The sequence below is a fragment of the Dermacentor silvarum genome, chromosome 4, assembly GCF_013339745.2.
Source record: "Dermacentor silvarum isolate Dsil-2018 chromosome 4, BIME_Dsil_1.4, whole genome shotgun sequence".
NCBI classification, from domain to species: Eukaryota; Metazoa; Arthropoda; class Arachnida; order Ixodida; family Ixodidae; genus Dermacentor; species Dermacentor silvarum.
Window position 1 is genome coordinate 45,918,420 of NC_051157.2, and position 21,472 is coordinate 45,939,891.

At 46.7% G+C, this 21,472-nt stretch overlaps 2 protein-coding genes across 3 annotated transcripts; both read right to left on the reverse strand.

The window, feature by feature from the left end:
- Positions 1-2,472: 2,472 nt before the first annotated feature.
- On the reverse strand, positions 2,473-5,775 carry LOC125945178 (uncharacterized). Its single transcript, XM_049666796.1, has 3 exons — positions 5,571-5,775; positions 3,552-3,663; positions 2,473-2,592 (listed from the first exon to the last, which is right to left on the reverse strand). The coding sequence occupies exons 1-3, from the start codon at positions 5,674-5,676 to the stop codon at positions 2,493-2,495; spliced, it is 318 nt and encodes a 105-aa protein (XP_049522753.1). The 5' UTR covers positions 5,677-5,775; the 3' UTR covers positions 2,473-2,492.
- A 1,819-nt stretch (positions 5,776-7,594) lies between these two features.
- LOC119448087 (uncharacterized) lies at positions 7,595-14,247 on the reverse strand. Of its 2 annotated transcripts, none has more exons than XM_049666797.1 (3): positions 13,845-14,247; positions 8,986-9,097; positions 7,595-7,780 (listed from the first exon to the last, which is right to left on the reverse strand). In XM_049666797.1, exons 1-3 carry the CDS (start codon positions 13,954-13,956, stop codon positions 7,681-7,683), a joined length of 324 nt encoding a protein of 107 aa, XP_049522754.1. In that variant the 5' UTR covers positions 13,957-14,247; the 3' UTR covers positions 7,595-7,680. The 2 variants fall into 2 exon arrangements, with proteins under 2 accessions (XP_049522754.1, XP_037567496.1); XM_037711568.2 differs by lacking the exon at positions 13,845-14,247 and adding an exon at positions 9,805-10,320.
- Between the last annotated feature and the right edge of the window lie 7,225 nt (positions 14,248-21,472).

Genomic DNA, 21,472 nt, shown 5'->3' on the forward strand with positions numbered 1-21,472 from the left:
TAACGAGAAAGCGAGATGTCACGCAGCGTCACACTCACTCTCTTTATTCTGTTTCTCACAGCACATATGCTACTGTCATACCCATACATGTCGACTGATTGTGTGGCACTTCATTTCATCCGTATATACTTAGTTTCGCGCGCAACCTTCTACTACGTAATTTTTCTTTTTTGCTCGCTTACTCGTGATCGCGTAAATCTCGTTGAATCGCATTAGGCCGGCTCGTGAACGGAACGCCAGGAGCCGGTCGTGATGAGCAACTTGCTCTCGGAGCTGCGCGCGCAATATATGGATGCCCGCACAGGTCAGCGCCGGGATGCACTGACGGCTTCCGCGGAGCGCCGCGCCGAGACACGCCAGATAGCGGTGACGTTGACGCAAACTTACGGCCGCCCTCTCCGGCTCGTTAACCTGGCGGGAAGACGCTAATTGCCCAATGCCGGCCTTTGATCCCCGACTGTACAGTTAATGGACCTACGGCGCCTATATTTACGACGATACAGCCCCTATACCCCGCGCCCTTTGGTAAGACGCATTGCGCCCCCATATCCGGTGTTTGCGTATTCACACGCGGCCGACTCCAAACGGCGGTCGATCGTTTGAAGGGAACGCAGCCTCGTCGCACCGAAGACGTCGTAAAAGTTGTCACTGTTTATTACCCTTCGTCAACTTGTGCGGCGTCGCTCTGTCAGCTCTGCGTCAAATAGCGGCGGGCTGCCATTGGCATTTGCTCTTCCTTTATTTACTTCAACAAAGTGCTTCGAATGACCCCTTCTGACATTATACAGGAGTCGCACAACGGATTATCGGCCATTTGAATATGGAAGGAGTGGGATTTCGTAAACGCCACTCTCAGCCATAAGCGATACAGCGACGATACATACGAAAATGATGCATTTAGAGTGCTTTAGTCACCCCAGTTGAATATTATCAGATTTTCGGATCATAATTTACGGAAAAGAAGTGCTTAAGCACTGCACGGGCACAGCTGTACGATTCTGAAGGGGACCCCCGGGCAGCTTACGGTGACGAAAGCATCTGTTTTTCACTCTGTAGCTGTGCGAGTAGCTTTATAACGACGACGTCACCTGATGCCGCAGCACTCACAATGCCAAGCCAGTGCCATTTGGGCCGATTTCTTTCACTATGTGTTCTCTCTTCCTTATATACGTATGTATTTTTCACTGACATGCGGATATCCCGGATGCAGCTAAAAGAATACCTGGGGCAGAACGAGGAGCGCGCTTTAATTTCTCTTTAGTATGTTCGACATTCGCTGATCTTGTAAAGATAGTTGGCGGCTTTGTGTTGGCGGTTGCACCTTATTGCATGAAATGAAATCGCGCAAATTGGCACTGATAAACACTCGTGATAGTCTTAAAGTAAAGTACATTCTAAGTTCCGTACACTAGTAAAGCAATTAAGGCATTGAAGAGAAAGTGCAAGGACGCGCATGGAAATGCACAGTCCCATGGACAAATGAAAACGTTGAATAGTGTCCGAGGGCGAATAAGTTTGCGGTATTGCAGGCGAAATGAACAATGCAACTACGTGTACCAACATGAACCTGATAACACATGTTTTCACTGCAACAAACATGGGGAGATGTTTGGTTTCTCCACGTATACGAAGGTGCCGCCTATGGCATCTAAAAAAAAAGAGAAAAAAACATTATTTTCATGTTAGTAAGACACCAGTCGGTAAAAGCCGACCTGAAAACCGATTATTACCCTGCGCTCTTCTGGTCTTATGAGGATGACAAACTTAAACATGCATGACGCATATATTGCCTGCTCTATTAGACATTCGCGAGAGTGAGCTAAAACACGGAGATTTAATACAAATCTGAGATCCTTGTATTTGCCATAAAATATTTTGGGACTCTGCTGTTGGTCATGGGCCAGTGTTTCTTTTTATCGGCGAAAGTGGTTGACGGTATAACATCTTTGCAAACAGGACTCTTTGGTGGGCTAATGAACATTTATATGGCATTCTAGAATGTGTATGGTCATCAGCCCCTTGAAATGTTTGTTATCACCAGTGTTTTAGCTCCGCCGCTGTCTTGCTTGCTGAGCTAAACATGCTTGATTTACTTTCACTCATGTATAGTGTTGGTTACAAGTTTCAAGGCAGTCCTCGATTATCGAAACCTGTCACCTGGCCGAAGTTGCTGTGCGTCTGGCGCTGCAACGGTTATGAAAAATTACGGTGCTGCTTGCCATGTCCGAGAACTTGGTGCAAATGGATCGCGCAGGAGCTTCAGTATGCGTAGCACGACACCATTCCCGGTTGCACGCACAATGACGACAGAACTCTTGACAAATGCTGTACACGCCATATTGGCCGTCCAACCTATGCGCCCTTCCCCGGTAATTGACTTTTCCTTTAACGAGCTTTGAATCTCGTAGAAACAGCCTTGCCACACAATACCCAAGTCTCTCTGCGGGAGAATATTTACAAAAGAGCAGAATAGTCCCTATTCTGGGTGATCTTTATTGACAAAGTACCGCTTGGTGACAGCATCGCGTGCTCAAGTAGCCATCCGAGACCCAACAATATCTTCCATAATCACTTCGCCCGCATTGACGAACTCTGCGGGAGAAAAAGAAAAAAAAAAAACAGAACATATATTACGTGGAAAGGGTGAAAAACGCGGAAAATTACAAGGGCGGAGAAGCGTGGCGAGATGAGAAGTTCTAATTGAGGAAAGAATAAGTATATAGCCAAGTGAGCTTGGATGAATATGTGTTTAGGTGTGGGGATGAGTGTCAGAGAATAAATGAGGGTTTGGTAAGAAAAAGATAGGCTGACGAGGTCCGCTATATCCCTCAAACTGCTATGGGCTACTTTGATGGTAATGGTGCAGGATGTAGTTGTGAAATGAGTGTAGACTTCAACGAAAACTAGACATTACCAAATTGAATTACTGCCTTGAGATAGTTTTGTTTTACTGCGGATAAGACTTGCATTAAACCATAATGTGTGGTTGTGTATTATTAAATGTGTGCTTTATTATATGTGACCCAACAACAACAGCATGTCTCTAAATAACAAAAACAAGAACACTACTTCGAGATATGTTGTCGTTGGATCTGCTCTAGTTATATTCATGGCGAATGCTTATATCTGAAAGTCTCGCACAAAAGAACCATGATCTCTTGTACGATGTTGAACGAGCCTGAAAAATTGATATTTGTTGGAAACAGCAACCCTGTGGCCGTGACCAGAACGTTAACGGGGTCGCCTATTTCTAAACGCTTTCTTGAAGTTCGTAGATGGCATTGGGCTAAATTTGATCCTGCAAGTCGAGCTCTCGTGCTTCATGTACACAAGTTCAAACCATCGTGTTCACCTCAGCCAACATTACCTTTCTATCTTTAACTTATAATCTCATTCCTCTGTGCTGAGTAGCTGGCCAGAACATTTCAAGTCTTCTTTATTAATAAACTCTCTCCTTAAAAACAGCGCTAATAAGCACGATACAGTGGTACTGTCGCGCATACAACTTCTATAATGTGCTAGTGTAGGAGATAGTGCTGCGAGCAACTTACAATCTGAACACAGCTCTGCCTTCTCCGGGAACGCAGGCAGCTTCATAGCATCGTCCATCTTTCAGCGTCAGGTAGCCTTGCTTCAAGTCGCTGCCACGGAAATGACATTCACCTGCGTGCATTTGAGAAAATTCGCTGTCATGAAAGGCTGCTAAACACTGATCGTCTGAACGCTCGCGGCTTGTATTTCACCAGACTTGATCAGCAAGGCTTTTTAATGCCTATACTTGGTAAGTGCCGGAAGTGCTTGTAGACATTTGGTTGAATTTGGAGTTAACATGTGCAGTATGACTGACCGGGGTGTCTGTATCGGGGATTCGCCAGCTAAATTAACGGTGGTCATTACGAGAGAACACACACTACTGTCGTCTTTTTTTTGTTTGTGGACGGATTGACATTTCACGCGCTGTAAACATACTCGTTTGCGTCTTTTGGAGTTGTAATTCTTCTTGCACTTGTTGTACAGTAGCAGGTAACTTATCAGCCTTCGTTATAACATGCCATGGAGTGTTTAGTTGTAAGGTCCTCTGAACCGACAGAGCTAATAAGGTTTTTCTTACAGTTTGAGAAAAAGGGGGCGCGTTGACAGTGAGAAGATAATCACTGTGGTGCTTTGTAGGGTACTCTTAAGGTAACGTGACCATGATGCTTGAGCGTGCTTGTACTTCTCAGGCGTTTGCTGCTATTTCGCGTACTCGCTGTCAAGTGCAGTGCGCAGCTCATCATGAGAAAGTCACCGCAGCATCTTCATCGTTGCAAATCGCGGAGCCAAATAGCCACTATATTACAACAAAAAATACCGGAGAGCTCAAATGGAACTTGTTAGTTAAAAAAAACTAGAAAAGTTCGGAAATTGTCCAAAAGTGGTTGGTGTTTACTACAACTTCTTTTGACGGACATGAGCTGGGAAATGTGGCTGAGCGAGATTCTTCACTCCAAGAACAATCAGCCTAGCGCGCTTGCTTTTGCACAATTCCTGTTGTCCATGCATGCACGGCATGAAATGGGGTGACTCTGAGTTGGGTGTTTTGAAGAGGGTTCTGAACGTTGCTAAAACAGAATAATGAGTATTGATTTGATGGTGTGTGACTACGTTAACAGTCCTTGACTTTTAGCGAAGGCTTACGGACCCTTTAAGGTCTTGTACGTTCTGTGTGACGATTACTGGCATGAATGGCAGGCGCCAAAGTAGACATTCGTTTCTCGGTGTTCTATTCATTGAACTAGTAAGGTCGTGCAGATTTCCCACTGCAGTATTGTTAAATTGAGTCCTTTCAGATATTTCACTTACAAATATTAATGCTTTCAAATTTTATGTTTCAACGTAGGGCACTAGTGCACGGATAAAGCAATCTAAACACACATCAACATGCGTGCTTGGCGTTTCTTTTCTCTTTGCCCGTGGGTTTCTGATGCGCGAAATTAGAACACCCAGTAATGTCCTATTAACGAAGCGAGTTGGCTGCTTTTTGAAAAGTATGCCAAAAGCGATAACTTCATTTGAAAGGGTCATTTGCGTATGATGAGCACGTATAGCAGGACTTCTTCCTGGTTGCAACCGGTCTTAATAGAAAAAAAAAATCATTTTCCACATCTCGGAACATGGCGCCTAGGAATAAGCTCACAATTGTTTAATAAGGATGACAATTCCAGCCACTTAGCTCACGGGGTTGTCTGACATTTCTGCAGCTTCAGGAGGCAGCTTTATCAACAGAACCCTCCTCATCGATAACTAGAACATTTTGGGGCTTTTATGCTGTTCATAAAATTGGTTTCGTTGTTGCTTCTGCGGTGAATTCATGGTTTACAGCAACCGAATCGAGACCTTTGCTACAATTAATAAGTGAGAGGTGATGTTCTCTAATATGTAACTGAGAGTGATAGCCTAAAAAATGCTACTGACTTCACAATCCTAGTTCTTGAGGGGGCAACTAATTTGAGCTGGATGTTTTCGTGGACACTCTATGATGTTATCTCAGGTCAATGGAAGCGTGTGTTAAGTTTGGAAGTATCACTCACCATTTACTATGCGCACTTGGGAATGGAGCGACCGAATAGCTAGACCGAAATCAGCAAGCATGGTGAATACAAGGAAGGCTTCGACGACGCAGCGTCGATTGACCATGCTTGGACGCAAGGGCTTTCCTCTATTCCTCACGTGAAGAACAAAGAAGCTCTTTCCGTTGTTATATATGGAGAACGGTGCGTGCGCAACGTGTGCCAGGAGGTGAATTAAGCGCGGTGTTAGACTGTAGCTGTGATTGCAGCGTGCGCACGAGGTGAGGCAATCGAGTGTTTCTCGTGTGCCACATTCATCATCACACCGTCATGGCCAAGCGGTGGCTCGCACTGTTTCTCTATGGGCGTGGATGACATTTACATATTTCGTCATAAAATATGGCCGAACGTAGATGTAGCCCTTCAAATGTGCAAATGAGCTCGACGAGAACATGGGCAGTTCAGCGCGACGCTGAAATGGCGAGGGGTCAAGCGCGGTGTTCTAACGCGCGAAGGTTGTCACTCTCAAAAAGTGTTGAGCTTTAGGGGCTGCGTGGTGACGGGTCGTCGCACCTCGTTCGTTAGTTCACATCGACAGAGCTAAGCGATAGATGCTCACTGAGGTCTATTCATATCTAGCGGATTCGAAAACCGCCCCTTGTAACAACCATGCTTGGCTGTTATTGTGTGGCTTTCCCTTTCTCCTGACTATAAAATTAAACAACCATACTGACGAAACAAACAGATCCTGCAGCGGAAGGACCGATGCTGCCTGGGCAATGCTTCTTGTCCAATACTTCTTGGTCTTCTCTCGTTAAAAGCAAATACGTTGCACTTTCTATATGTTGACGTTCTTAAATCTGAGAGCATTGTGACAGTGCAGTTTAACCAAGGAATTTCGCAGCAGGTTAAGATAAATAAAGTACGGTGGTAAATTTTAGTACTTCTTTTGTCTTTTAAGCCTTTCATCAGAAAATTGTTCACCTAACAGAGGTATTTGCCATAAGAATGAAGCTCTTTTATCGAGTAATGCCGCTTTGTACAGGGAAGGTATAGTGCTTCTTGACGGGTAATCTAGCGGCTATAGGCATCGATATCGAGCCTCGACAATGTCTTTCTTAGAGGTGATGAATTACATGTTTGTAAAATAATGTCACAAAAAAGCCAGCCGCGACATTTCGGCATCCCCGTAGTTTCTCTGATCCAAAGCAACCACATTGTGTTACCTGCCTCTCGCTGTTGAATTCATCAACGGTTTCTCGTTGACCAAAATGGCGGAGAGCGTTGATTGCAGCGTGTGTGGTTACGATGAAACTCCAGTACAACCTACATATCTAGGCACCCACTTTTCGTACTGCCTGAAGTCGATTAGGCTGTTTTTCGAAAGGGCCGAAACGTCGTTGATGTTCACAGCTGCCCGAGTTAGCCTACACCCCTAGTCAACTGGCGTGAATGACTGCAGTTGAGTGATGGAGTATCGCACGCATGTATACATCTTGCAGCTATCTATCTTATTTATCCATTATTTCTCAAGCATTTGTTAACCTCGTTGCTTTTTGTTTGTCCTGTTGGTCCTGTCTTCGTGCAGTTTTAATTGATATTCTTTTGACCACGTGCTTAACAGTGATAGATTTGGAGAGACTCTCATGACTTTCCTGTGTAGTACCAAACTGCGTAAAAATGAAAAGAATATACACATTACCTCATGTCTGTGTCTTCTGTTCTCGCGGTTCTCTGCTCAGCCGTGTTTACTTGATTATTCAAGTAGGGCATGGCTATTAAGACTCATCTTGCTGCATTTGAAATGACTCTCGTCTTAGAAATAACATGCATAGCAGTAAATCAGATGCGTCTGCCATCCAATAACTACAAGCAGAAAGTAGTCAGCTGACATGCCTATTAAATTATGCATATGCAAGTAAGTGTGGTTCGGTCAGCATATCTGCCAAAAATGAACTATTGTCTTCATGCCATTGAGAAGGCATTGGTTCAGACGAGGATAGAAACGACTATTTTAGGTAACTCGGCGAAATTAGAAACGGCTGTCCAACGAATCGTTTATTTTTCTGTTTTGGTAAGTACGAAGCACAGACTACGAGGGCACAGGGCACCCATTATTTGGGGCTTGTAGCTAATAGCAGATTATGCTCGGCTTGCAGCACTGTTGTTCCAAGAGTCCGTCCTCGTAGAAACATCCCCTGCCAGCAGCTGGGAGCATACATTCCTTCATCCTAGAGGAAAATAAGTGACAAAAAATAAATAAAAGGTCACCATTGTGGCGGTTCTTCACGATATCATGAACATAATCCGAATAAATTTGGTAGTCACAACGTGAAACATTTTTCTTTTATCATTCATATTCAAAACAGGGAAAACGCAGATATGTTACTGCTGAATTGATGATAATAAATCAGGCTGGTTCTAAAGAAAAAAAATGTAATACTAGCAAAATTGAGGCTTTCTTGCAAAACTGACCACCCTTCGATTGCACGTCACGTTAGGTCACGCTCGTTTCTTAAACTCACGATCAAGACGCCTTGGCATGAAATAATCTATTTATAGGGCTTTCTATGGGAGCTTCGGATACTGTACCTACATATAACTCTGTTAATCTGCTACTCGCTCGCTACGGTAGAAAATCTTGTAGCACATTGTTTTATTTGCGAGATATGGGATCGACGGAAGGGGCAGCTTGATTGTGTTGGCTTTTATTAGCTAAACATTCACGAATTGAAAATTATTAGCTGATCTGCTGTTCTCAACGGCAGCAAAGCGCCAATTTGCCATTGTCATATTTATATGTATTGACAGATCCAGGTGCAATTGTTAGATTTGGTGTCATTTATGCTCACAGGGACGTGCGTAACTAATTGGTGCGTCGCATTTTGACCGCATTGGAACTGGGGTGTCTGGGTGGCGTTTGCGCTGCACATTATCATGGCAATTCAGCTACATATAATTAGACGTACAGTGAACGTCTGCATCAAGGGTTGAAATATTAGTGTGCCTGGTGTATAAGTACTCTGGAACACAGTTGTGGCAGCTGATAGTTAAGGTGCGTATCATGGCAGTCGTTGCTATGAAGCTTTCATTTTTTTTTACTGTCATACACAGAGCAGTATAGATGATGTGAATGTCCTACGAGTCGTTCCAAAGCAGAACTTAAAAAAAGGAGAGAAAAGCTTCTGACTTGAGAACTCAAACTGTATGCCGTAACTCTTCGTTTGCATTGTTATTTCTGGAATATATTTAGATAGCGTTTTTTTTTTTCAATATAACCCTCGCTCAGTGCATAATTTTTTTTTCTAAATCTGCCGTACATAATATGTTTTGTGGCTGGCTCCCGCAGTACGGAAAAAAAAAACTTATTCACAAACCAGCAGAGTGGCTTGTAATTCGCATTTCATTTGCAGCTCATATGTCGCAATTTTCTTACGGAATGAAGTGCAGCAGGCGTTCCTTGGGCTTGCATTTGGCTTTCACGCACTTCCCGTCTGCAAGGGTGATGTAAGCTTCCCATACTGATCTGCCACGGTAGACGCACCTTCCTGAATTGACAGATCGAGAGAAAAGGAAATAAGAAAAATAACACATGTCGGCTACTGAACTTTTATAGTTTATCTTGCCACATCACTCATCTCCTCTCGTCGCGTTCCAAGATGACACACGATTTCAAGGCGAGTGCTCCATAACAGGAAACATGCACCTTTTCTCTTTTAAGACCGTGATTGAATTGGTCATTAAGGCGCCAGTGTCAAACTACGCGAAAAGCGGACAGAGCTCTCCGATAACCTAGGGAAACTAAGAGCTTTATTTTTGGCTGTCTGCCTTTAATCATCGTTCACCTTTCATTTGTCAAATGTACTGCAATAGTGCGTCACTAGCAGTTCAGACCATCACCCATGGGGCGGATTGAGTGCAATCGAAATATTTCTGAGGTTCGACTGATGACGCTACATGTAATTGAGCGATGTTTCTAATTCTTTGTGTGAAGAACCAGTGGACTCGAGCTACCCGGCAACTTCCATCCCCACACCATGCTCCATACATGCCTACCGTGTTCAGTGGCCCTACCGTTTTTCGTGTGGAAACGAAAATTTCCATGCTTTGCAATTTTGCCTTGTGCAACTTCCGTTTTTTCGCCTCTATTTTTCTCCTCGCCATACGCTGCACCACAGAAATATGCTAACAGGAACATAAACAACATCGGGCCTGTTTTCGGGATGTTACATTCATCACCATAAAAAGAACTTACCGTTGCGAACGGGTACTTTTATGGGACCATTAGGCGGCGTAATTGCTCCAACCGACATGACTACCGCGTGCAAGAGAACAAGCAGCGCGGCCGCGACGTAGCCACAACGAATGAGCATGGCCGTGCTGCGCTTCTGGCGGACCTAGATTCACTGTGCTGGCTTAGCCGGCTTTGAATACGAGATGCTAGCGGCTATATTATATGCGCGTCAGGGCCGCGAAAGCTCCGACGTTGTCTGGCGAGAAGGAAGCAGCAGGAAGCAGCAGCAGCAGCGACGGCTCCTGCCTAGCGCTGTCCGAACTCTTCAAGATTCACGAACGGCCTCGTGTTTCTTGCGGTCGTGAATGAACTATATTTTCTTTTCTCAGCGTCTGTCTCTGAAGACGACTTCGCGTCAACTTCAAAAGAAGCGCCGTTAACAGGTGCCTTTCGCAAGTGTTTCTTTCTCTTGACTACTTGAGTTTCGACCCGGCCGTCTGGACTGCCGGGACGCCGAGGCCATGCTTTCGCCCTTTTCTTTTTTTTATTATATTCCGATGTGAGGTACGGAAGAGTCGGACCCCGTCTAGCATTCCGCTGTGCAAGACTTGAAGGATTCACTTTCCTGGCCACTCTGCATGGCCTGGGCGGTACCAGCGTTTCGGTAGGCATTTTTATTTTTGTGCATCGAAGGCGGGGGATAGCGTCATCATCTTCAACGTTTCTGTACACAGGTAAGAGTGCTCAGGCATTTTAATCTCTTAAGGGCCTGGGCCCGATTAACAAAAAAAAAAAAAAAAAAACCCTGCGCTAGAATAAATTCCACCTGATCCTGATGGTAAACTTACAATTAATAAAGGCAGCCAGCTTTGCGAATTCAGCCCCTGATGCCGCGGAGGAAAGAAATCAATGAAGAAGTGCTGGTATACAAACCGTAAGGCTATCACATATTTTTCAGCTTACACCAGGAGCAGGATTCGATGGCGAAGAAAAATGAAAAGGGTGAAGCATCGAAGAAACGTAAATCAATAAGTGCCGTTAAGCGCATGTAGAAAAATAAAATAAGGGGCGAGGCAGTTGCACGGCCTCATGTGCATCAGTGCGTTTCACCTCCAGCCGTAGGCAACCCATGGCTGAAACGGCCGAACCATGGAGCAAGGTGCCTCACCGGCATCCGTCTCCATTACTAGCAGTGCATTTGAACACTTTGCTGAAAACAGCTTCGGAATATCGTTAGACAATGTCCGACATTCGCTCAATCTCATCCTTGAACAGATTACGGTCAGGTACAGTGCCGTCCACTGCTGTGTAGAGCGCACGAGCGGCCGACTTTGCTCTGCAGGGCTACACCTGACGGCAGTTGCTGGGTCCGAGATACTGCGTCCAGGAGCATGCGCGGCGTAATAGACATGCCGAAATGCTTTTGACGAGTGGCAACGCTGAAAAGCACCTTTGTTTACCCTAATACGTACTCGGTCTGAGGGCGCTTGCGGCACCGCAAATGCTATAGAATGAAGCGTATGGGCTGATAACGGACGCCCGTCCTTTCGCAACAAATGAAGCGCGCTCACCCGACTGTTCGAGATAACAAAGGTGCTTACGAACGTCACCACTGGTTAAGTGCAGCACGCGCAAGTTTGCATGTTTATTAGGCCGCGCATGCTCCTGGGCACGCTATCTCAGACCCAGCAACCGCCGCCAGGTGCCGTCTCGCAGAGCAAGGCCGGCCATTCGCGCCCTCTACACATCAGTGGTTGGCACTGTACGCTGCAAGTAAGTCTGAATAGATCATCTAGAAGCGCTGAGGACATTTTGCAGTCTACCTCCTAGTGGTCTATTTCATTCACACTATCCTTGAAATCTTTACAGACTCTCGACTATGGTCGCGACAGCACGTAGTGCAAGGTTTGCTAGATATTGCTGTGGGCAAGGATGTGTAGGCGCCGGAGTTTGACTCTCATTTATAAATAAAAAAAATGTATTGACGTTATGCGTAATATCCAGAATGTCGACTAGGTATCGTATTTTGTACGATTTCTAAATAAGATCGACTGGGTCGAGTAGCTTGCACTGTGCTGCGTGGTGCACCACTTTCGATATCTGCTCATTTCACGTCTTCTATGCGTGGGGACATACGTTTTAGAAGGCTGCTAAGTAGGTGCACGTACACGCGTTGGTATGTTTCGTAAGAACCAGATTTTAGGCGCACGTTCTAATGCGTAAAAATTTTTTTTTCATTGTGGGCCATTTTATCACAGCCAGAACGCTTTCCTTGTCCTGTCTCGTTTAGAAACACAGCCAAGAGTTATAACAGACGACGTCAAAATGTATTCTGCTGTTTTCCTGGTGTCACTAGCATAGAAATGTGTCGCGCTATATCAAGCCACTGCAGACATCTGGCTATTTTATGAAACTAGGCATAGAAATTAAGAAAAAACACTTCTCAGGAATGAGTGCATGGTTATGCACGTAACGCTCACACAAATGCAGTGACACTCTAAAGGCCGACGTAATTTTATTCTGGCTTTTGCCCGTCTTCTTTTTTCGCTCCCACCATCATCTTTTCCTCTATTTCGTTCGGTCGCTTAAAATGTACACTTATAACAAATCTATCTGCCACGCGTTATAGCTATAATGTGACATAGCTAGGGCAAGTAGTTGATGAAAGTGGTGATTTCCCATGCCTGACTTTTTGATTGATTCCTAACGATGCTTTAGCGTATAGCTCCTGCAGTATTACACATATCAAGTAAAATCATGCAGGTCTAACGCACATCATGGAATCTATGAAGCGAAGCCTTCGTGAAGTGGTTAATCAAATCCTATAAATATGCCTATTTCATTCCTGCATCTTTGGTGTAAAGGTAACTGGCAGGCGCGCATGTGCTCTGCGCACCCATGCTATGCAATATAACGAACGTGGCGATCATCTCAAAGAGCCAGTTGCCGTTGGCACAATAGAAGTGTAGGTGCGATTGGAGCCTAATAGTTAGAACCTGGTTAGAGCCGTCGTTATGGTTAGTATCGACAGACAAAAGAGGACATCGGTTTGCTGTGGATATTGATGACCAACTACCCAAGTGTGGCTCAATTAAGGGGAGATTATTGAAAGTTTCGGCGTCCCAAAAGCGTTGTCAATAGCTCCTTAGTTTTTTTTACGAATGAAGGGCTTCAAAAGATGATAAAGACAGCGGAGGGTGCAGTGTCCTTTTCTACGCAATCAAATAACTAATATTTTCTTCACACAGCAGAAAATCGCTGTATGGATTATTCGTTTGGTTCCTGAACCGAAGATTAGTCGTGTACTCGGAAATATATGCGCACTCGATCGTTTATCAAACCCGCTTCTGAAGAGCTAGTCGCATAACATGTTTAACTTGTAACTGAACGGAACATGTAGGTATGACGTTCCGATAAGAACAACGAGATACACATTGTCTGCAGAGTGAATTTTTCTGTACTCGCGAACCCCCGCAAAAATTCCTTCGGACTCTTACCTTTGACTACGCCAACATTCCTTCTACTTGTGATCGCGTCTTTGCACCTCACTGCAACTATCATGCCTTTCCAATGTAATGTGTGCGACACAGCAGCGCACAGCCGATGTAATTTGAGGTGCTCACGCACAGCTCGTTATATAAAATATTTACGATTTACAGCGCTAAGCAAATTGGTTGCCATTGCCGAGAAAGGAGAGAGAGAAAGAGAGAACTGAGATGCGGTAGGTGGGGAGATAACCGCAAGCTAACTACACAATTTGCTACCCTGCACTGGGGAAGAGGTAAGGGGAGTATATATAGTCTAAGGCGCTCACTTCCTAACAGAGATGATTTTGATCACAGGGGCGCGGCAAGTTTTCTTCTTTTGTCGTTTACTTCACATCATTCACTTTAATAGCTATTCTGAAGTGGGCATAGAAGGAACACTGACGTGGTCAAGGGTAAGAGACCGGATGAATGCCTGCAGAGTTCGCGGTGTTGCTTGGACCGCACACCGCGTAAAAAGAATAGCTTATAATCAAATCAAACGCGGTACAAAGCGAACCACCGGAGACTCCTTACCGTTGAAAACGCGCACATGCTTTGCCCGCAGTGACCGCAGCATCGGAGCGACGTCGGTCAGCAGAGCGCACAGTAGCAGGGTGGCGTAGATGATGCTGCGTCGATTGAACATCTCGCGACGGAAATGCCGCCCTCTTGATCGCCGGCGAGAAACAAGACCTTGTGTCCGGCGGGTGTACACACGAATGCCAGGCAACGATTATGACCGGATATATATCACATATGCGGCAGGCGGCAATAGTATATCTGTCTTGGCTGCCGGCATCTACTGGGGCGAGGCAAGTGTCGGAATGCGCCGAGATCCATCCCACCGGCGCAGTCATGGCGCTGAACGCGCGGTTACCTAATCGCTACTGCGACGGAAGCGGTGACAAAGACATTTCCGCATTCAAAACAAAGAGCGATTCAGGAAAAATTGGGTGAACTTGATGCATAATCACAATGAACACATAGCCAGCGGAGTGTTCTCGGCGTTGACAGCGTGTAGGGGGATTCGAGCTTCGCGCGTACGGAGCATATGAAGGTACATACGAATCAACTCGACACTAATAAGGCCTAGAGACGCTCTTAAGAAGAACAGTGAGTCTCGTTCGCTCATTTTCATCTATTGAGGCGCCTGAAGGGGAATGACAGCTTAACTGTACTCTTTTTCTTTACTATTCGCATATTTAGCGCTATACGCGTGACGAGGAAGCCAAAATTATTAAACAAAAATTCATTACCCAGCCAAAAAGGGTTTTGGTTCTACAATCCATGCGTAAGTTTACACCGCATCCGGCAGACCTGCTTTAGGCTCACAACGGCGGCTCGCTGAGCCAAGTGAACACATAGCACTGAGGGGCAACGCAGAAACCGAAGTTGCAAGAGTTGCTTTAAATCTGTCATGAGTGCGAGTTGTTCTGTTGCATTTCTTTAGGTCTACTTTTTTTCCCTGCAGCTGTCGGTGTCACGAGCTTATCGAGTTCACTTGTTCTCTGAATTCTAGAGAACGCGTGCTAATTAGGGAAAACAATACAGGTAGCCCGGTGCGAATCAATCGCCGACTCAGGTATGCTTATAGATTTTGCTGCTCTTCAGCAAGCATGTTTCTGTTTTGAAGTAGTCGTTTGAAGGCAGCAAGCATGCCGAGGTGTTGAAAGAAACGACTGACGCGCGTGCTAGCTGATGATATACACGCATGTTTTATTCAGCACGTGTCTAAACGAAACTGTTTAGAGAGAATTGGGCACTGTGCTTAGGGTGCATGGATTAGTGGGTTGAGTAGCAGACATACGTTTAACTAGGAAACCGCTGCAAATGAACCCACTAATAATCAGTACGGCTTGCGTAAATTGTGAGCTTCAAGATAGCAGTGTTTCGAAAAAAAAAAAAAAGAAAAGCTGAGCTTAATTTACTTGTAAGGGCAGGTGTAGCAACATTTCAAATTTCGAATGCCACTTGTATGTAGTCTCCTCGCTTCGATTCGTAATCGATTGGAAAATTTACTGTTTGAAGTTCATCGGGAAAAACGCAATTCATCAATAGCACTGCCTGTATAAACTTGGATAGCCGGCAACGCGCATGTTGTTGCTTCGCTCAAAATCAGCGGAGCCTCCGTGCCGTTCGCGGCAGCAATATATGGTGATTGTAAAGGAGGAACGAGACGCCTGCAGCCCTTAAGTTTGTTCTACTAAAGAGCACTCGCACACAGCGTTCGGCTCTTTCAGCAGGAACCTCATAGTGTCCATCTATCTCGGAACTGAGCAGCAACTGGTGTCTATAAGCAGCAACCGCGGCTCCCTAGCAGCATAATCTCTCGGAAGAGCGTCCACTTGCATCTGCCTTCTCCATTTAGTCTTTCATAAGTGTTCTTATCCCTAATATTCTAACAGAAAGAAAGAGTCTTCCAAAGACTATTTGTTTCTGTTCGAATATTAGAGATAACACTTTAGGCTGTGGTGGAAATGAGAATATTGTTTGTTACATTGACGGAAACGAGCAGGTTTTATTCTGCAGACACAGCACTATATCTTTAATTTGACGAAATTTGTCGTTGCACCATTGACTGAAAAGGTAATATTGGGACCTTTGCCTGATCCTTGTCATCAGCCTGATTGTCTGAAGGCTCTCAACAAATTTTTGCATGACAGCGGACCGGACAAGAGACTTTGAAAAGTCTTGGACCGTGCAAGTTCATCACCACCATCTTCATCCTCATAATCGACGCCTTCTCTATTCTTTCTTTCTACACCCATTTACCTTCGCCCAATGCCGAGTAGCAGGTCAGAACATTGATTCCGGCCGACCTCTCCACTTTTCTCTCATAATAAATCTCTCTCTCTTTCTTAATTTGGTTCTCAATGTGGCGCGAGTTGACATGTGCCATAATTTGGTGTTGAAACCGTGTAAACCATACCGTGTACTGTCACGAGAGCTAAATTGAACACAGGGAGAGTTATTTTTCTTGTTATAATGATGTATTGCTTAAAACTGTATTTATGTGCTTCTGCTAATTTTTCTTTGCGCCATAGAGTAATTGTTTTGTTATTTCCGGTTAACGCGAGCTCAAAAGTGGCGATGCCTTCGTGCAGGTGAACGGAGTGGTGCATCAATGGGCCCTCAGATGTGTCCTCTGCACACGGTGACGCGCATCAGTGCGAGTTGCGTTGTGTTGTGGGGCTGGTGTGAAAATCGCTGTCGTATTCAGGATGTCGAAAGAGCGTTGAGTTTTTAAGGCCATATCGGCATCGTCCCAAAACCTGACTACGCATTCCTGACCACAATGTGCCCGCTCGACCGTCGCACAAAATGCTTGTATTTCGGCAGCAGTCCCAACAGAAAGAAACATATTACTGAGACTGCGCCTACAGTTGGTGACCAAGAAATAAAGCACGAAAAACAAACTAACAAACGAATGCTTATGTGGCCGATTACGTGCTTAGGACGGCTATTCGGCCCCAATTTCAATGTTTAACAAAAAGTATCCGTTCCTGCCGAAAGCCATGCGCTTCCAAACTCTCACATTTACAGGCATAGCATTGCCATCGCGTCCAGTAATCAACATTGCGGGCGTCCGTGCACAAGTTTAAGAAGAGGCCACGCAGTTGAAAAATATTCTGCCTTAAACATTTCTACTCGCTGTCCAAGGAAACCACTGTACGTTTATACATTTCAAATGGTAGGCTTTCTATTGCTCTACAAAATCATCTCCCTTTCTTTCTCTGTGTGTGCTTTTCTTCTTTATCTTTCTGTCTCCCCGTACTCCTTCGCCAGTGCAGGTTAGCAAACTGGAGATCTATCTTCCGGTTCACCTCCCTGCCTTTCGCATCTCATTTATCTCCCTCCCTCTCTCTCTCTCTGCAAAATAGGAGGTCCTTGGAAAACTCGTGATTTTTGAAAATAATGCAGAGAGGGTCGAATTCTAGGGTGGTATGTTCGGCAGGCAATGACACAAAAGCTAGCGGGGAGTGCCATTTCGCCGCTGCGAAACCACTACATTTTGGAACTCTGTAGCATCTCTGGCTGCTTTGCCCACGGCTGGGGGCGCTTTAGGAGGGCAACAATAGTTACAAACTCCTCGTGTAGTCCTGGTCTCGAGTGCCGAGGCATGACAGCAAACATTTCTCCGAACCGTACACAAAGAAGTTGCGTGGTTTTAAGAGATCTCAAGTTCGCGTAGATGCCTTAGAAAAGGGAGCTCCGCGCTTGTGAAATCTCGCAGAAACTTAAAATAGTGTTACCAAGCGCTGCTTGAGACGAAGCTGAGGACAGCACGGAAGACGACGACGCTCTCTGATATCGCGTCGATTGGTTTTCCATCTTGTATGTTTTGTATGCCAGTGGCCGCATTGTAAATATCCTGTAAATATATTTTAAGCCTCTTTCCCCGTAACATTTTGGTGGAAGGTGCGGGTTCTCCAAGACGCACAACGGATTTACGCAGCGGGCGCTCCTTTGCAGCATTGACAATGCCAGCTCAAGGCAAGAATGCTTCGGGCACGTTGCAAGCCACGCCCACCATCATCCTGGCACGACCACGCGACCCTGGCACCTTTTCCGGCACAGACAACACCGAAGTTGAGGACTGGCTTCAACTCTACGAACGGGTGAGCGCGAGCAATCAGTGGAACCAGACCGTCATGCTCGCTAACCTGCTATTTTACCTTGCGGGAACGGCACACGTCTCGTTCGAGACCCACGAAGAGGAACTCACCAGTTGACACCTGTGCAAGCAAAAGCTCACTGATTTGCTTGGCAAACCTATTGGCCGCCGGCGTGCCACGCAGAAAGGCCTTACGTACCGGGCTCAGTCCTGCACTGAGTCCTATGTGACATATATTCAGGACGTGCTTGCTCTTTATCGCAAGGTTGCCGAGAAGATGCCGGAAGTTGAAAAAGTCGCGCACATCCTCAAAGGAATCGCGGAACCTCGTTTTCAAGAACTCATTGACAGTGCAGGACATCATTGCTGAATGCCGTCGATTCGAAGAAGGCAAAAGCCGTCGTATTGATCACAACTTTTCTCGCCTTGCTAATACGGCTGCAACAACTGCCTGCTAGGACCTCCGTCTCCCACCTGTGCCGCCTGCATCCGACAGTATTGTGCGCATCGTCCACCGGGAGATTGAAGCTGCATCTCCTGTTCCTACCCAGGTTCGCGCCCCAGACGATTCCCACGCAACAATATCTCTCATCCAGACCATTGTACTGCAAGAGTTGGCCAACGTCGGACTCCGCTCACTTTGTCCAGTCAACAGACCCGATTACCGCTCACCGGCGTACCCGATCTACCACGAAGTTCGTGCGCTCGTCCTTGTTATCGAAACCCGGAGGAATGGCGTACTTCTGATGATAGGCCTACCTGCTTCTACTGCGGACGCGTTGGACACATTTCTCGCTATTGTCACACTTTTTGGAACACGCAGCCTTGGCAGAGCTGTCGCAATGGCCGACGCCGGCCTGGCTGTCCCAGCCCGCCGACACACATTGAAGAAGGCTCCACTCCAACATCTCTGCCCGCACGACCAAACCATTCCCCTTCGCCACGCCCACGTCTTTCCCGCTCGCCTCTGCCTCGTCGCTCACCGTCTCCTTCTTCCTCCCACCGCTCCTCGGAAACCTAGCGGGCGCAGCTCCAAGAGGTGAGCCTGCCATGACGACCCGACTCGAAATTCCTCTGTGTACACTGCCTGGCCATCACAACCTTATCAACGTAGATGTAGACGGTATAGCTGTGACAGCACTGATTGACACAGGAACACACCTATCGGTTATGAACTCGAACCTCCGTACGCTCCTAAAGAAAGTCCTCACTCCTGCCCCGCTCGCTGTCGTACGCGTAACCGATGGTGGAACTCCAGCTGTCAGTGGGATGTGTGCCACCCGTGTCACTGCAGCCGGACACCATACTTCTGTTTTGTTTTACGTCTTGGAGCAGTGCCCACACGAAATCATGTTAGGCCTTCATTTTCTGTCGGCACATTCTGCCGTTATTGACCGCTCTGCGGGTGTTGTCCAACTCGCCCTACCGTGTGCCGTTGACTCTCCTGATCCTACGCCATGTCGACTATGTTCCACCGATAACGTTCGTATACCACACTGAGCCGTGACCTATATTTCTGTTTCACGCGAACCACCTGTCGCCGACGGCGATTACTTCGTGTTGCCCAAAGCCACCGTCCTACTGTCGCAGAACGTCACATTCCCCCCCCCCCCCCCCCCCCCCCCAATGGCAGTCCGCGTAAAAGACAATGCGACCTGTCTTCCTGTGGTGAATTTCGGCCTCTGTCCTCCATTGCTACATCAGGGCATATCTCTTGCAGCCTTGATACCGGCTTCCGACTACCATATTTCTGCCTTGACTGGTGATACTGCGTCCTCTACCTCTGCTGGTTCGGGCCCTACAACCCGGGTATTAGAACCTTTCACGACATTGATCGCTCCTGACCTTCCGGCCCCCCATGCGGACGCCCATCATTGCCTGCTCGCCTGGTACAAGGACATTTTCGATCTCAATGACCGGCCACTGGGTCAAACGTCCGTTTTGAAACATCGGATACACACCGGCGACGCCAGCCCGATCCACCGACGGCCCTACCGCATCTCCCCTACTGAGCAACAAGTCATACAGAAGGAAGTCGACGAGATGCTTGCCCAAGATATCATTGAGCCTTCTTGTAGCCCTTGGGGTTCCCCGGTCGTGCTCGTGAGAAAGAAGGATGACAGCTGGCGCTTCTGTGTCGACTATCGGCATCTCAACAAAGTAACAAAAAAAAGACGTGTATCCCCTGCCGCGGATAGATGACGCCCTCGATTGTTTGTGCAAAATATTTTTATTCGATAGACGTTCGCTCCATGTACTGGCAGATTGCAGTTGACGACATGGACCCTGAAAAGACCGCATTTATTACACCTGATGGCCTCTCAGTTTAAATTGATGCCGTTCGGGTTATGTAATGCCCCGGCTACATTTGAACGTATGATGGGCGCTCTCCTTCACGGTTTTAAGTGGTCAATCTGCCTGCGCTACCTGGATGATGTTAGTCTTTTCACCAACTTTTGCCGCGCACGTCGAGCGTCTTTCGACAATTAATTCTTTCTGTTTTCCGCAAGGCTGGGCTTGAGCTCAATTCATCAAAATGCCACTTCAGCCGCCGGCAACTTACTGTGCTCGGACACCTCGTCGATTCTTCCGGCGTCCGCCCCGATCCTGAGAAAGCTCGCACTGTCAAGAATTTCCCCTTGTCGACCTGTGCCAATGACGTTCGAAGCTTTGTGGGGCTCGGCTCATACTTCCGCCGGTTCGTACGCAATTTTGCTAACGTTGCGCGTCCTCTCACAACTTCTCAAGAAAGACGTGGTTTTTGTCTGGGGTCCGGAACAAGCTACTGCGTTCGCTGAACTTACCGTGTGGCTCACTTCACCACCAGTTGTAGCCCATTTTGACGTGACCGCTCCAAGGGAAGTTCGATTCGATGCCAGCGGTCATGGAATCGGCCCTGTTTTTGGCTCAGCGCCAGCAAGGTTGCGACCGTGTTATTGCGTACATTAGCCGTTTTCTGTCCCAAGTGGAGCGTAATTACTCCATTACTGAACGCGAGTGCCTTGCGCTCGTTCGGGCAGTGGGAAATTTCGCCCTTACTTGTACAGCCGGCCATTCACAGTTATCACCGACCATCATGCTTTATGCTGGCTTTCATCCCTAAAGGATCCTACTGGACGTCTCGGTCGGTGGGCTCTACGACTCCAAGAGTACTCATACACCGTTGTGCATGAGAGCGGCCGATTGCACGAAGATGCTGATTGCTTGTCGCGCCATCCAGTTGACCCACCGGAGCTTCCCGACAGCTACTAGTATACCTGCGTGCTGTCGCTTACTGCGTTTCAGAACATCGGAGATGAGCAACGCCGTGACCCCTACTGGCGAGACGTCATTCTTCGACTGACTTCTGAGACACCTTCCCCTTCTCTGCGTATGTTTGTGCTGAAGGATGGCGTCTTGTACCGCTACAACATGCACCCTGATGGTAGTGAACTGCTCTTGGTTATTCCTACACATATGCGTCAAACTGTGCTCACACAGCTCCATGATGTGCCTACGGCGGGTCACCTCGGACACTCTGGGACGTATCACCGTGTTCGGCCTCGCG